A 15,262-nucleotide genomic window follows, 5' to 3' on the forward strand; every position below is an offset into this window, starting at 1 on the left:
ATGTATTTCACCTTGCTTTTGAAGAAATTTTAAAGATAATAGTAATTTCTTACATAAAATTTTTGCCAAAATTTACATCATGAGTTCTTGTGGCAACATGTAAGTTATTTTTTTAATATCTATCATCTAACCTGTACTAGCGCACAATGTCAAACTACTCACGAATTGTTCCATTCGAACGGCGTACAGTATGAGAAAATAACGTATGCTTCACATGTACAGTGAATAATTCCGGAACAAGTTCGCACGTGGTAAATATCACTGTTGTCACAGTAAATTAAATTTACATTTATTTTGATTTCCCCTATACTTTTCCACTAGAAACACATCCACTGAAACCACGATAGATACTACGAATATAATACTTTGTTATCACTTTTTTTTCATGTTTTTACCGATATATATACGTTTTCAATTGTTTTTCTTCGAAAACATCTGCAGTGACTCTATTTCTTCTATTCTAATAATAAAAGCCTTAATTTAGACGATATTCTGTTATACCAGTAGCTTCGACGACCTTGTCACTCGTCACACTATCTTCAATAGAGATATTCAATATAAAAACAATGAGACTCAAGATTATCATACACGTATTAATACTTTCACTCACAGTAGTCTCGTAATGAAAAAGCTGAATTGCTAGTGTTTTCAGTAGATAATAAAATTTGAAAAATATAGCACATGAATGAACGTCGGCAACATCTTGCGTGCCCCTATCACAAAACGTAACCTTCAATCTGAAATGTTGAAAAGTCACTGAAATAGACTGTTTTAGTAGTTGTCTGTAAATCTGTGTGCGCGAATTTCACAAATTTGAGATTGTTTGCAAAAGAGTGTGTTACTTTATATATCCTAAAATGGTCTCAAATATAGGAAGTGTATATGTTCACCAATTGTTTGCAAAAGATCATGTTCATTTGTATATCCTAGAATGGTCTCAAATCTAGGAAGTGTATATGTTCGCCAGACCGGCGTGCTTGGGGCTCTCGAGAGGATCTCAATGAATAAAATGCCTAAAACTTCTGGTGAAAGTACTTCGCCAAACTAGTTTTGACATTTATAGATTGTGATAAACGTGAGGCTTCGATATGCGAATGAAAAAGTAAGGGCGTCGATGAACATCCAGATTTGCCATGAATTTAGTTAGCGGGTGTATGGCAGAATATACTCAATACCTCCGTTCTGGTATATTGCCTTGGTGCAAGTTGCTTTCAGTCGATTGAATTGTCACGGGCCTTGCGCATTATTTATGCCGAAATATTATTTACCCTGTGGTATTACAATTGATACACTCATATTTAAAAGGCAAACTTTTAAGCTCCTTGCTTTCTGTATACTTCGCCCTAACAATACAAGCAACAGTATTAATATCGTGCAATTTTTTCGCGCATACCCATGGAAGGAAGCACATCAACTGCGTCTGAACACACCAAAGTTGATAATATCATTTGCTATTCTGAATCGACGCTGTCAACTTTTAATGAATATACATGCTTAAAGTATACTCGTTTTACACTTCGACGGGTTTCAACAAAAACATAATTCTTGTGTCCATCTTTCTGTGAGAGATGTAAGCGTGATAGAAAATTGCATAATTGTGTAATTCAGGTTTATTACTGCAGTAGCGTTAATATATATTAGGGGAGGTGTGAGCCGAAAAACGCATCTTTTTTTCAGAAATTACACATTTTTGTTTTTATTTGGTTTCTCAAGAATATTTTCTCTACCTTCACGACAAACAGCAGGACATTGTGAATAAACCAAGAGTACGTTAAAATTGCTTTTCAAGTAAACGAGGTGCTACAAAGAACTACAAAGAGCTCAATTTGCCGAGTCTTCTGGAAATTGTCACAAGGCTGCTTGTGATTGCATTTCGCATGAGAAGTCAACTAATTCAACATGATCAAAATAAGCATGGCTGCCAAGATAATATAAAATGAGAAATTGCCTTAGAAAACACATATTTCTCGAATAGATGAGCTCTCACCTACATCAAATAAATGCGTTTTTCTCACGATTTATTTTCGGGCAACTCCGTGAGTTGTTTGTACATGTGATAGTTCGATGAGGGTGAAATTTCGCCCACATATGCCTAACGTAATAAGGGTGCAGATAATTTCTTTAAAACTGAATATCGCCATTTTAAACAATATTACAAACCAAAATTACGCAATTAGTATGGGCTCAAGATTGCAAACATTTTCACAATACATTTTTTTCAATAAATCGGTTGAGTTTAAGAAGAGCAATATGAGCCATTCATAATTCAGAGCCAAAAAAAATTGAGGAGCATAAAAAGTGCGTTTAAAATGAATTACACGTTACACGACATCATGCCACAAGACGAAAACAGTGCAAATTATTATCATATAAATGTACATTGAAATTAGCTTATACGCCTACATATACTGCGAAAATTTCATTCGCTTAGGCTATGTCTTAGTGGACTTTTTTTTTTCAGTCGCATTTCTAATTAAATGCATCACACATGCCTGTAATATGCGATAAATTACGCAAGAATGGAGCTTCTTGTAGATATTTCTGAACTTTAGAAATATATATAGATCCTGCTATTTAAAGCATTGATTTCCGCTCTTTCGTGCAAATAAAATGTATTGCTTGGTTTATAACTTTGATGAATCCTATAAGGTGAGTCTTTGCAAGTCGCTGAATAGAATTTCAAATGGCCTGTCTTGAATGGCGTCACTGTTTTCGGAGCTGCATACACGAAAGCAGCTGGTCACTGTGTTAATACGTTAACAAATGAACATGTTGCTTTATTGCGACAATAAGAGGAAACTTACTTTATTTTACGAAACAAATTAAAAGTCATTTCCTTGCTCTGAATATATTTCGAATCAATGTAAGCCTCCAATAGGTTTCTGTATTAATTTGTTTCATTCCCGTGATTGACATTCATCCAAGCGGTATCAACATACTAAATATTATAAACGTTTGCCTTTCCTGCTGCTACTAGAAACAGCGCCATCCAGAACTACTGCTCGGAATGGTAAGAATATCACACAATACCGCAGTATGGTTTTGTCTGTGACAAGCTTTTAAAAGTGGATATGCAACTGGGAATGTTGATGTTTAGAAATATTCAAACTTCAAACATTGAAAACAATTTGGCATATTTAGTAATTAGGTAAAAGTAGTTAATTTGTCACAAAAACACCAGCATTTCAGGAAGGGAAGGCAATAAGATGCAGGTTAGTGAGATCTGCCACGTCGTTACCTTGTGAAGAGCATCACCTCAAATTGTTGGTTCTTCACTATGCTATTAGTAACAATAATTGCAACTTACTAACCATGCTGACACTAGTGAACTATAGTTAACAAATCAAAAAGCTGTAAAGAACGCATTTTTTTTTTTGCGCATAGGTGAGCTTTCACCTACATAATTAAAATGCGTTTTTGTTACGATACATTTTTGGGCAGCTTCGTGAGTTTAGACATCATGTTGTTTGTACATGTAAAAGCCCGATAAAAATGAAAATTTTCTCACATATACCTAGCATATTAAGGGTGGAGGTAATTTATTTAAAACTGCATATCGCCATTATATATATTACGAATGAAAAGTAGGCAATTAGTAGGGGCTTAGGATTGTAAAAACTTTCGCTTTACATTTTTTAAATTAAAATGGTTGGTCATCACTATCGTGACAGGTATTTCAAAAGTACAGTTAAAGAGGAGCAATGTGAGCTATTCATTATAAAGAGCGAAAAAAAGTTGAATTGCGTTTGAAATGAATTATGCTTTACGCATTGTCATGCCACAAAACGAAAACTGCGCAACTTACTAATAACCTAAATATATAATAAAATCAGCTCATAGGCTTATACATACTGCGAAAATTTTATTCGCTTAGGCTATGTATTAGTGCTTTTTTTTTCAATAGCATCTGTAAATAAGTGTAATACACATGCCTGCAATAGGCGGTAAAATACGGATACTTGAAGCTCCTTGTACATATTTTTATTTCATCAATATATGTAGATAATAAATTTCAAAGAAATGATTTCCGCTCTTTTGTGCAAATAAATTATATTGGTTGGTTTGTAACCTTGATGAATTCTGTATGGTGAGCCTTTGTAAATCGCTGAATAGAATTTAAGCCGGTCTGTCTTGAAAAACGCCATTGCTTTCTGAGCTGCGTACGTGAAAGCAACTGGTCACCATGGTAATATGTTGACAAATGAACATAATGCTTTATTACGGCCGTAAGAGGAAACTGACTATCTTTTACGAAACAAATTAAGTCATTAGCTTGCTCTGAATATATTTCGAATCAGTGTAAGCCCCCGTTAGGTTTCTGTAACAAAATAAACTTTTTTTTTCATTTCCGTGGTTGACATTCATCTAAGCAGTTTCAACATACTAAATAATATTAACGTTTGTCTTTCCTGTTGCTACTAGGAACGCCCCCATCCACAACTACTACTCCGAATGGTGAGAATATCACATATCATTACCACAGTATGCTTTTGTGTGTGACAAGCTTTTAAAAGTGGATGTGCAACTGGCACTTTGATGTATAGAAATAATAAAACTGCAGACTTTAAAAATGATTAGGCATATTCAATATTAGGTACCAGTAGTGTACTTGTCACATAAACACCAGCAGTGTAGGGAGCAAAGCAGTAAGATGCAGGGCAGTGAGATCCGCCACGTCATTACCTTGTGAAGAGCATCACCTCAAACTATTGGTTCTTTACTATGCTTTTAGTAACGATCCTTCCAACGTACTAACCATGCTGACACTAGTGAAATTAACGAACTAAACATTCACGCTTGTTTGATTTATGTGTGCAGTGTGCATTATCATGTCAACGTGATTAAATTAAAGAAATATATATAGGATGAAGTGAAAAACTGAAACGCCACAGAGTCATTCTCTTACGCAAATCTAAAATAGTTATTCTTCACATATATGTAATACGTCACAAAACACGCGTAGGCAAGTTTAGACCAAAAAGAAACGCTCACAGAGTTTCAAGTAATAAAACATACGAGACTTTCTTCTTTCATTTTGCATCTACTTTAAAGGCACCTAGACGACTATTTTGATACCTACTTCTGAACAACACGCACCGCACCAGTTAGCAGTCGCAGAATACTTCGTGAAAAGTATCTCACACTCTACTTTGGGAGCCATTGAGCGCAACACACTCTTGTTATGCTAACATAATGGAGAAAATGAACTGTAAAATTTATATGAGGCAGTAGAAATGAGGAAATAATACATCATGGCATGAACGCAGCACCTGAACACATCCATAGCTTAGCAGTTACTTAGTGAAAACGCCAAAAAAATTTCCCAGGTTAGTAACGATTAAATTCGCCGGCCTTACTATCTGCTGAGTAGGTAATCCGGTAATAGCTGCTATTAACAGCAAGTCGCTAAACGCACGTACTTACTACTTTTTTACGGATTGCTACTTTTTCACGGATTTCACGGATTGTCACTTTTTTCACGGATTGTAGGCCCACTGCTATAATTTGTCTCTTCGTGGAAAGCAGAGTGCAAGAAAATGTCGGCTCCTGGAGCGAAAGCAACCTCTGGTAGAAGTCGTGATTCATCTTTGATATCGTGTAGAAACCTGATTTTTTTCTCATTGAGACTCTGCAATCCAGAACTTTTAAATAAAAGTCGCAAAAAAGCAGTCACTGCAATCAAATAGTAACTGCGGTTCTTACTACCTTTCACGGGTTGTTACTAGCTTCTTTCTGTCTGGCTACTTCGTATGTACGTTAGCAGGCTGCAACGACTACTGTGCATACTTCTTGAGTATGTATATTATACAATTACATTTTGCTGTGCATTTGTTGACTATTAACGAAATTGTATCCACAAGTGTGTTAGCGATGTAGAAATACGAACATGATACACAGCTATCACGAATTGATGATGTAGAAAGCCATTAGCAGAATTGCCTTAAATCGTTAGGATTGCGCTATATTGGGATAATAAAGATACGCTCATCTGAGATAATCAGACATTTTCATGGGAAATCTTATTTTGACGTTACTGTAACACTCTTAAAATACTCCTCTCACATAATATGTGCGTTACCATCCCTTAGTAATTGTGGTGCTCCTGGTGGTAACATTGCAGCTAACAATATGGAGTGTGAGACTTGAAAGCATATGACCGTTTCTATTGGGGGAGAGAACTAGCCACAACGTGCAGCACATCCTGATTGGTCATTCAGCCCAATTATCGATCAGCAAACAAGAATTGCAAGGCTTAAATATGGGTTACATGGGTATGCTGTCGGGCTCACTAATCTAGCTTATGATCTTTATTCTCAGGCTTGTTTCGATAAAGTGTTAACTAGCTTATATAGAAGGCCTCCATCTCTGCTCCCACACCAGGAATATGCCCATGTGGATTACTGTGGAGGGGGACAGCCACACAGACCAAACGTAGCAGGCAGGAGGCTGTCGAAGTCATGCAAGACTACGTTCTCGAGAGGAACCTCGAAGATTCTTTGCCTAAAGGGGAGCTATTCTCAAAGACCCAGTCACAGGGGTCGTAAACACAATATTTTCAATTCAGCAACTGAGCACGCTAGCAAAGAAAGTAGTGGTAACACCGTACGGCGCCACCCACCCTCAAGTGAATTACATGAGTCAACCGTGGCACAGTTCTTACACATGAAGATACTGAAGGCATCGTCAGCTATGCCTTACACTTGTCAGCCTCTGACACGTTTTTGTCCGACTTGTGACACAGGGCGAGCCCGTATTGAATGTAGGTGACGTAGACTCAGTGGATGATTTAACATGCAATACGAGTTCCTGTCTGGCTATCATTCCTCGAGCAAGAAACTGGCAGAACAAATCGCGGATCTTCTGTTTGCACACGTCTCAACTTGTCAGCTTTTCCTCCTGAGTCTTATTCCAGATGCGTTCCGCGCCCCATAGGTGAAGTAGAATGTTGGCACGCATAAGCTTTCGTCCCACCTGCAGTGCTTGCTCACGAGCTCGTATAAGGTGAGCGATTCATCGACGTCAATATTCTTGGTTCCGAAAAAAGTGCCGGGATCTAGAAGGTGAGGCCGGATCTCAGGGGACGGTTTTAGGACGGACTGCGAGGACATCGAAGACTGCGGGCCATCCAGTGGCATGTTATCTGGACGAAGGTGGCGGCTGCTGCGGAGGTGTAAAGCCAGGTTGTTGTAAGACTCGCGACCTCCACCAAAAATGACGTTGCGGGGAGTCTTGTGTCGGTACCAGAGCCAGATTTAGGGGGTGATGAGTCGGTACAAGAGTGGGATTACAGGCAACAGGGCACACATAACGACAGTCCACTGGGTGACCGAAGCTCATCCCCACAATAACTTAGTCGTCTTCCCTTCGGCGTCATTTCAACGGCTCTTCCGGAGTGGTATTTTCATACATGTGACAATAATTGCACGTAGTTATTACAACTTAGGTAGCTAAATACATTTTGCATGATCTTATGTGACGATATTGCAATACGTGTTTTGTATAGTGAGATCTGTACAATCGGAACGCGTGCAAGTTTCTTGCACAATAGAGTTATACACTAACAAAGAAGCTTGTCACTCATTCATTGTCTTAACTTCTAGCTCTGCCGTAAGAATATGCTAAGCAAACGTATATTATATATAGGTGTGTAAAAATGGGTTCCACTTAGTGACACAGGCTTATGACTGCCATTGCTATATATATATATATATATATATATATATATATATATATATATATATATATATATATATATATATATATATATATATATATATATATACGTATTGTCCAGTATATCCTCCGTGAGCGGTCACAACGTGGTTCATTTCGACGTTTCGGCCTAGAGTTTGGCCTTCATCAGGATTCTGATGACTTTGAATCCTAATGAAGGCCAGACTCTAGGCCAAAACGTCGAAATAAACCACGTTGTGACCACTCACGGAGGATCTACTGGACTATATGCAACGCTACGGCCACTCAACCACCATGCCTGCCTATATATATATATATATATATATATATATATATATATATATATATATATATATATATATATATATATATATATATATATATATAGGATATGGCACAACGGGAGCGTAGTCAACAAGGATAAATATATTTATTTCCCAACAGTTTCGGGAGGGGACCTCCCTTCATCAGGGGATGAATTATACTGACATGAGCTTCCAAACTTCCTTGATGCCGCGTCCCTCTCACCTTGAAAGACGTTTGCGAGAGTGAGAGGGAACTGGAAGAAGGAAAAAAAAAGGAGAAAAAAGACGAAAAAAGAAAGAAAAGAAAGAAAGTAAAAAAGAGGAAGAACCACTGTCAACACTGAGAACGAAGCCAACTGTCCGTCTACATCCACCTACGGTTCATATCACGTGCTGTTCAGTTCTTGGCGTGTGTCGGGCCACCCAAGATTGTCGCCGCGGTGCCGGGAGGGTCCGGGACGGCGTGCCTAAAGAAAGGGGTTTCCCCGTAATTGGTCGTTCGGCGGGCGGCGGGCGGTGTGTGTAAAGGAAAGGTTTCTCGTTAATGGGTCGGTCGGCTATTTACCTTTAATCTTCGTCCGTTTCCCTTCAACGGTCATGAAGTGGTAGGCGAACGTAAACACTTTGTATGTGCATGTGGAAAAAAAAAGGACAGTGTACACGTACGAGTCAGTCAGAAAAAAGCATGGTCTCCAGCTATCAATCTTTGTTACCAATTTTCTCCTGGCTTACTTCTCGGAGGCAGTTGAGTTTTCCGGGGTCCTCGTTGATACCGGCTACTAATGTACGAAATTTGAAAATAAAATATGCCTCACGCTGTTCGCGCTCGCGTCTGTTTGAAAAACCGGACTGCAAAAGAGTTACGCTAATATTTTTAAAACTGTGGTTTGGCAGGCGCAGATGTCTAGATAAAGGTAGCTTCGGCAGTGAAGTGGCGTGGTACCGGTGATTATTGAACCGCAGCCGAAATGGCGTGTCTGTTTGGCCGATATATTCTTGTCCGCAGATGTTGCAATGTAGCATGTATATTACGTTACTGGAGTCACAATTAAGGCTTTCAGTTATGCAGAATTTGAAATCCGAGAAATTCGCTTTGGATTCACGTGTTGTGAGCATCTGTGGGCATACCTTGCATCGAGATTTTCCGCAGGGATGGCACCCTGATTGAATTTTGGGGGTGTTTGTTTTTGCCCTGACAAGAATGTCCTTATGATTTTTATCCCGGCGGTACACCACGTGAGGTGGCTTCGCGAAAATAGAAGTTAGTCGTTTGCTTTGCCTGATTATGTTGAAATGGCGGGAAAGTATGTTGTTGATTCGTGGCGCTGATGAGGAGTAAGTTAGTACAAGGTTCGTTTGGGAAGTCGTTTTAGGTACTTTGTTTGGTCCCTTAATTATAACATTCCTGTTCACGTTGCGAGCACGTAGTATGGCATCGTCAATAATGTCTTCCGGATAATTCCACATGCACATACAAAGTGTTTACTTTCGCCTACCACTTCATGACCGTTGAAGGGAAACGGACGAAGATTAAAGGTAAATAGCCGACCGACCCATTAACGAGAAACCTTTCCTTTACACACACCGCCCGCCGCCCGCCGAACGACCAATTACGGGGAAACCCCTTTCTTTAGGCACGCCGTCCCGGACCCTCCCGGCACCGCGGCGACAATCTTGGGTGGCCCGACACACGCCAAGAACTGAACAGCACGTGATATGAACCGTAGGTGGATGTAGACGGACAGTTGGCTTCGTTCTCAGTGTTGACAGTGGTTCTTCCTCTTTTTTACTTTCTTTCTTTTCTTTCTTTTTTCGTCTTTTTTCTCTTTTTTTCCTTCTTCCAGTTCCCTCTCACTCTCGCAAACGTCTTTCAAGGCGAGAGGGACGCGGCAGCAAGGAAGTTTGGAAGCTCATGTCAGTATAATTCATCCCCTGATGAAGGGAGGTCCCCTCCCGAAACTGTTGGGAAATAAATATATTTATCCTTGTTGACAACGCTCCCGTTGTGCCATATCCCATACCTTCACGAAGACTAACTGGCCCATTGAATTATTACTCCCACTATATATATATATATATATATATATATATATATATATATATATAGCCGCTTGGTAACTACAGAATATTAGAGTGCAGAATTATGTTCGATTACTGATTTTCCCATGTGACAAAGTAAAATACCAATGCAACTGTCTTTTCTCCTAACCACGACAGAAACCACCACCGCTACAGCAACTACCAAAAAAGGTGAGAATAACCATTTTCTCTTTACAACTTCACTCCCCGTAACACGAGTATTTTTCGTCGTGCTTTATTGTTTATTTCTAAGATCGATACTAGGGCAAATAAAGCTGTACATACCTCGATTGAATCAACTGTTTCAGACAATCATTCATTTGTAACGGTTGGAAACAGCTAAATACGTGATTGTTATTGCACATGACAGAAAACGAGCAAGAACATTGATTTGTTCATTTATAAATAATGTAAATAAGAAAAATATTGATTGGTAAGTGGTTAATGTGGTATGAATGTTCACAGTTTAACTTTATTCACAATTCCATGCTTCCAATGTTTGAAATATTACACATTTCTGGCCTCATTTTGTATTTATAATTGTGAACTCTTTCTCAAGAACCCTCTATGTGTCCTGGAAAATAGGTGCAAGTTCCTTCGTTTCAGAACTTAGTGTCTGCGTATTTTGGGACTTAACTCCATGAAAAAATTGTGAAATTATGCAAGTGCATATTAGGCAAAAAAGAGATACCTTAACGAACTACTCTTGCTTAAGCATAGTTTGCAAATGTGCCGTGCTAATTAGAACTCACGAAAAGTACCCGTAAGCCGCAAGGCAAAAGAAGAGCCCTCAGTATGCCTAGTTTTTATTGAGGCTGATTTGGTTAAAAACCTGCGATTTCGAATAGCAGTCGGATGCCTATGTGTTCTCAAAGGTCCGTTACGTATCTCTAATCTCAACGCATCAAAATATATGCTTGCGTCTAGCTGTGTCATGCCACTATTGCCGTTCTCACTGCAGTGCAAAAGAATATCGAATTCATTCTCTTAAGACGGACGGAAAGAGCAAAAGGCAGTCCAAACCAATAATGAGTCATGGTGTCAGTGGGCGGGGATTGTAAAAGCAATGATGGTGGAGTAATCGGGGATGTATGCACTCATGCTGCAAAACACCTATCGAAAATATGTTTCACGATTGGTGACATAGACATCTTGCGTCGTAGTGGGTGTTTGAACTTTGTTCAGTCTTTTTCGAAGAAATGCGGTAATCGCAGAAAGAATGGGTACCCTTGTAATTCAAGGCACTAATATTAATATGCCGATACAGAGGAAAATCGGTATGAGCAATAAGATGTAGAGTGTCAAAAGTGGATATGGCAGAAAATAAAAAAATGCAGTGCCACCTGCGAGTGCTACACCATTTGGTTTTACCGTTGGGAGCGTGTGGCAAAGCTCGGCACATCGGAGAGAGGTGATGCAAGAGACTGGTTGTAGGAGTGGGACCGTGATGTGAAAGACGAGGTGTAGAAGCGTGTTGCTGTGTGGTTGCTGCATGAGATTGAAACTGTTACTGTCTCCATTCTTTTAATTTTTTGTCATTTTGATAGCAGAGCTACTTTTGAAAAATAGTTATTCTTCCAGTAAATCGTTTGTTTCATCCTTGCGAAGCGAAATTCCTTAAATACGATGATTATCAGTGAGAGCGTTTGTCCATTTGGTAATCAGTGCCCTCAATTACCCGATCACTTTGCTACTCCCTTTTTAAGGCACTGTACCGGAAGACCAAAGCAAATATGGTAAGCAATGTTGATCATTTTTATTTGGTTAATGGTGACATCTTGAAAAATTGAATTTCTTGTTTGTATGGAGACTTCGTATCTGCCATTGTCTAGTTTTTTGAGCTAGCTCATTGTTTTGTTTCTCGCTTGTAGCACTCTTGATTTTGAATATATAAGTTTGAATCACACGATAATGATGGCGGTGGGTTGCAAGAAACTTACTGGCAAAGTAAGAAAGACGCTATTAAAACAGTCTCGAAGCTCTGAACAAAAATTTACCTGAAATGTTGAAATACATTTATAATTATTTTCTTGTAGAGTGAATTGTAGCGATTATTGCTTAGCTTAATCAATCATTATACTTGATTTGACCATTAAAGCTCTAGGTACAACAACGCTGCTAATTATAGAACGCATCTGTGCGCATTACAAATCAGATGAAAAACACTTGAATGTCCCATACAACACTCTGCAGCTAAAGTTGTATGCTTCTGTGCATATATTGAGTGTTGATTTCAGGATACAACAGCTGGCTTACAAAATAAGTAATCGCACTGGTTTGTTAGACCAATATTTGAGTAAATGGAAAAATGTAAACATGGAACAGAATCAAGTCACCTTTGTGAGCTATATGCGTTAGTGAATTAGCACAGAACTAAAGCCTACCCTTTACACACGTTACCAACAGCGGGGCACTTCCAAGTGGATTATTTTGAATATTTTACCTAATATAGATATAAGAATACACAGATGAGGTGCACGCATTATAGTAGCAGTGACATACTTTGGAACAATAAAGTGAAGCTAAACAAAGAGGCGAGCTGTTTGGTACTAAATCGTAATGCTGTAAAATGGGTTCGAAAAGACACAGAGAAGAAAGTGAACATCACCAACTTGTGGTGGTAACTTTCTTGTCTTCGTCTTTTTGGGCTATTTTTGCATCATTATGAATTGGTACAGTATTTGCATGCTTATCAAAGCGGTAAATTACAGAGTTCTTATGATGGCAACTATCGGAGATAAGTGAGTGGAATAAATTAAACAAAAGTGTAAAGTTAGTGGATATTTGTTGCACAGTTATTGGGAGAGAGTAGGAAGAGTGTGGACAATGTTGGTGTCAAAGGATGTTCTGTATTTCTCCCGTTATCTTTATTTAAACGAATTCAAATATTGTACTAGCAAAATACGTTTACGACGTACAAGTGTAATGTAGTGTCATAACTGAAGCTGAGTGGAATTTCAGGATATTACGCCGAGAATGGCTGCCTCCACAGGGTGCTGCTATCACACGGGCGTATGGTAAGCCAATGTGTTATTAAAAATACTGATCGATTCTTCCCATGCCAAATTCTTCCCTGAGCTCAGTGTCACTGTTTTTAATGTTTCAGTACCATGCAACCTGCACATTCTTGTGTCAGTGGTCTCGGCGTCTTCATCGAGTTTACGACGGGAAACCCTGCTTGAGGGTAAATTATATCTCATAAACTCCTACGTCACTTATATTACAAAACGTTGTCACTTGACGATTAGTTGCACTTGCGCATGATGGACTCATCATGATTGCTGACGCAAAACATTTTCACGTAATACTGTGCCAGCGCATTTAAGAGCTTCTTAATTCATGTACCCCAATTCATAGAGCTCCATTTTGATATAGAAAAAAAAAGGCGATGACTGAATCACTTCAATTTACCTTTAAAAGCACGGGACAAATAATTTAGAAAGTGATGGCGGAAAGTTTCTGGCGTTTTTTCTTCATTTGTTCTTATTATATAAAATACGAAAATTGGCAGTAAGGGTTTTTTTTGGAAAACAAACCTGCAGTTTTTCCTGAATATAGGTGGTCGCCCTTATAACATGATTCATTATCAAAAACATATGAATATGATTAGTCTAGTTTTTTTCTTCAGTATAATTAAGTACAAAAATTGTACAGTTGAGTGTAAATCAGCATGCAATAATACAAAAATTGCATTTACTTTACTAAATACTTATGAATGTTCAGGAATATCTTACGTTTCTATATCGCATCAAGAAATCGCTATTCATTTTGAAAGGTATACTGTTTTTTGAGCAATAAAAACATGTGAAGTGGTTCTCAGGTGGTGTTCACCAAGAGAAGTTCTTCGCAGAATTATTTCATATTTATTTAATCCTCGAAGTGCAACACCGCCTTTTTGCTTCGAAAAATTGCTGTTATGGTGCTCAACTGATACAATGTAAACACTGCCGCAGTCATACATACATATTATTTTGTGTGCTAAGAACAGTTCTTTCGAAAATGAGGACAATGAACTCGTGCATTAAGGAGCTCTAGCAAATTATTTTGCCAATCATGAAATAATTTTTAATTGATGTTCGATATTGCTGTCCCACATGCTTGCGTAAGCCATCTAGCTCGTTTCTCGCTTTCAGATATTGGAAAAGAGATTTCAAGAGCGGCAGTACACTCACAGTAAGGTTTGTCGCATGGGACACTGCCTGAGGGGTATTTGTGTACCTAACGGCTACGTACAACAGTGTGAAATACCGAAGAATGGCCCCCGCCTGCCTCAGCGTCCCCAAAGTGGTCCTGAATAAACACTTTCCCGTATAATGTCGATTGTATTTCAAATGAAGTGTCGTAACTCTGTTACGCAGATCTCGTTCGCAATGCCTTCAGTCTCCCCTTCAGAGATTCTTCAATTGTGAAGACGAGGAATGTGGTTCTGAAAGCTAGAAAATGTTTTATTTTTATGAGAAATAATGGACCATCTCCCCGAAGCCAAACCATGACGGTATGCGGAACAGATTCGGTGCGCATGCTGTTGACCCAATTGAAACGGGTGTCGACGGGGGTGCTGTAAGAACGGTTTGAAGTGAAACTCGGTGTAGCCTTCACTACAGTTAACGTTTCTTTGAAACGCAAAGACACGGTAAGCGGGTTGGGTATCGCGTAAGTTTCATCGCAGGTAAACAAGCCTAAAAGTTTTTTCACTCAACGTTTGGTTTAATGTTGCGGGCGGTGGAGAAGGTGAAGCGAGAAAGAAAATTGTTGCGAGTGGGCGGAGGAGCAACAGCCGCTAGGTGTCTTGGGAGGAGCCTGCAGCTGCTGCGGATGAGGACGAGATTGACATCAACGCGCAGCTGCGAATTCATCTACCTAGTATCCGAAGCGAGCGAGAGTGAGGAGGAGAGAGACGTGAGACGACGTCGAAGGCGGCCGACGGGGCCGGGCCGATCTCGTTCCTTTATTTATTTATTTAATTTATTTAAATACCCTAAAGGCCCGAATGGGCATTACATAGGGGGGGATAGAGTGGGGTTATGATCACAAGTACAGTACAGAACATAAATGAAGGCAGAGATGGTATGCATGTCTACTGCATCGAGAAACTGAAAGTGCAATCCAGAAACAACGCCAAACAACAATAGATTACATTGAATGAAAAAAGGGGTTCACGCGAAATGCACTTTAAAAACAGT

The 15,262-nt window shown here is 39.1% G+C and overlaps 1 protein-coding gene across 4 annotated transcripts in view; it reads left to right on the forward strand.

Moving 5' to 3' along the window:
- Positions 1 to 14,393, forward strand: part of LOC119179233 (uncharacterized) — a 33,413-nt gene extending 19,020 nt beyond the window's left edge. For 2 of the 4 annotated variants that reach the window (XM_075868117.1, XM_075868118.1), the window contains exons 5-11: positions 2,978 to 3,010; positions 4,423 to 4,455; positions 10,218 to 10,250; positions 11,786 to 11,815; positions 13,041 to 13,096; positions 13,186 to 13,263; positions 14,213 to 14,393. In XM_075868117.1, the coding sequence (XP_075724232.1) occupies positions 2,978 to 3,010; positions 4,423 to 4,455; positions 10,218 to 10,250; positions 11,786 to 11,815; positions 13,041 to 13,096; positions 13,186 to 13,263; positions 14,213 to 14,377 (428 nt within the window). In that variant the 3' untranslated portion in view covers positions 14,378 to 14,393. The remainder of the gene's footprint in view (positions 1 to 2,977; positions 3,011 to 4,422; positions 4,456 to 10,217; positions 10,251 to 11,785; positions 11,816 to 13,040; positions 13,097 to 13,185; positions 13,264 to 14,212) is intronic. The other 2 variants (XM_075868119.1, XM_075868120.1) reach the window with 1 other exon arrangement.
- The last annotated feature ends 869 nt before the right edge of the window (positions 14,394 to 15,262 follow it).

The sequence above is a fragment of the Rhipicephalus microplus genome, chromosome 7 (genome assembly GCF_043290135.1).
Source record: "Rhipicephalus microplus isolate Deutch F79 chromosome 7, USDA_Rmic, whole genome shotgun sequence".
Lineage (NCBI taxonomy): Eukaryota > Metazoa > Arthropoda > Arachnida > Ixodida > Ixodidae > Rhipicephalus > Rhipicephalus microplus.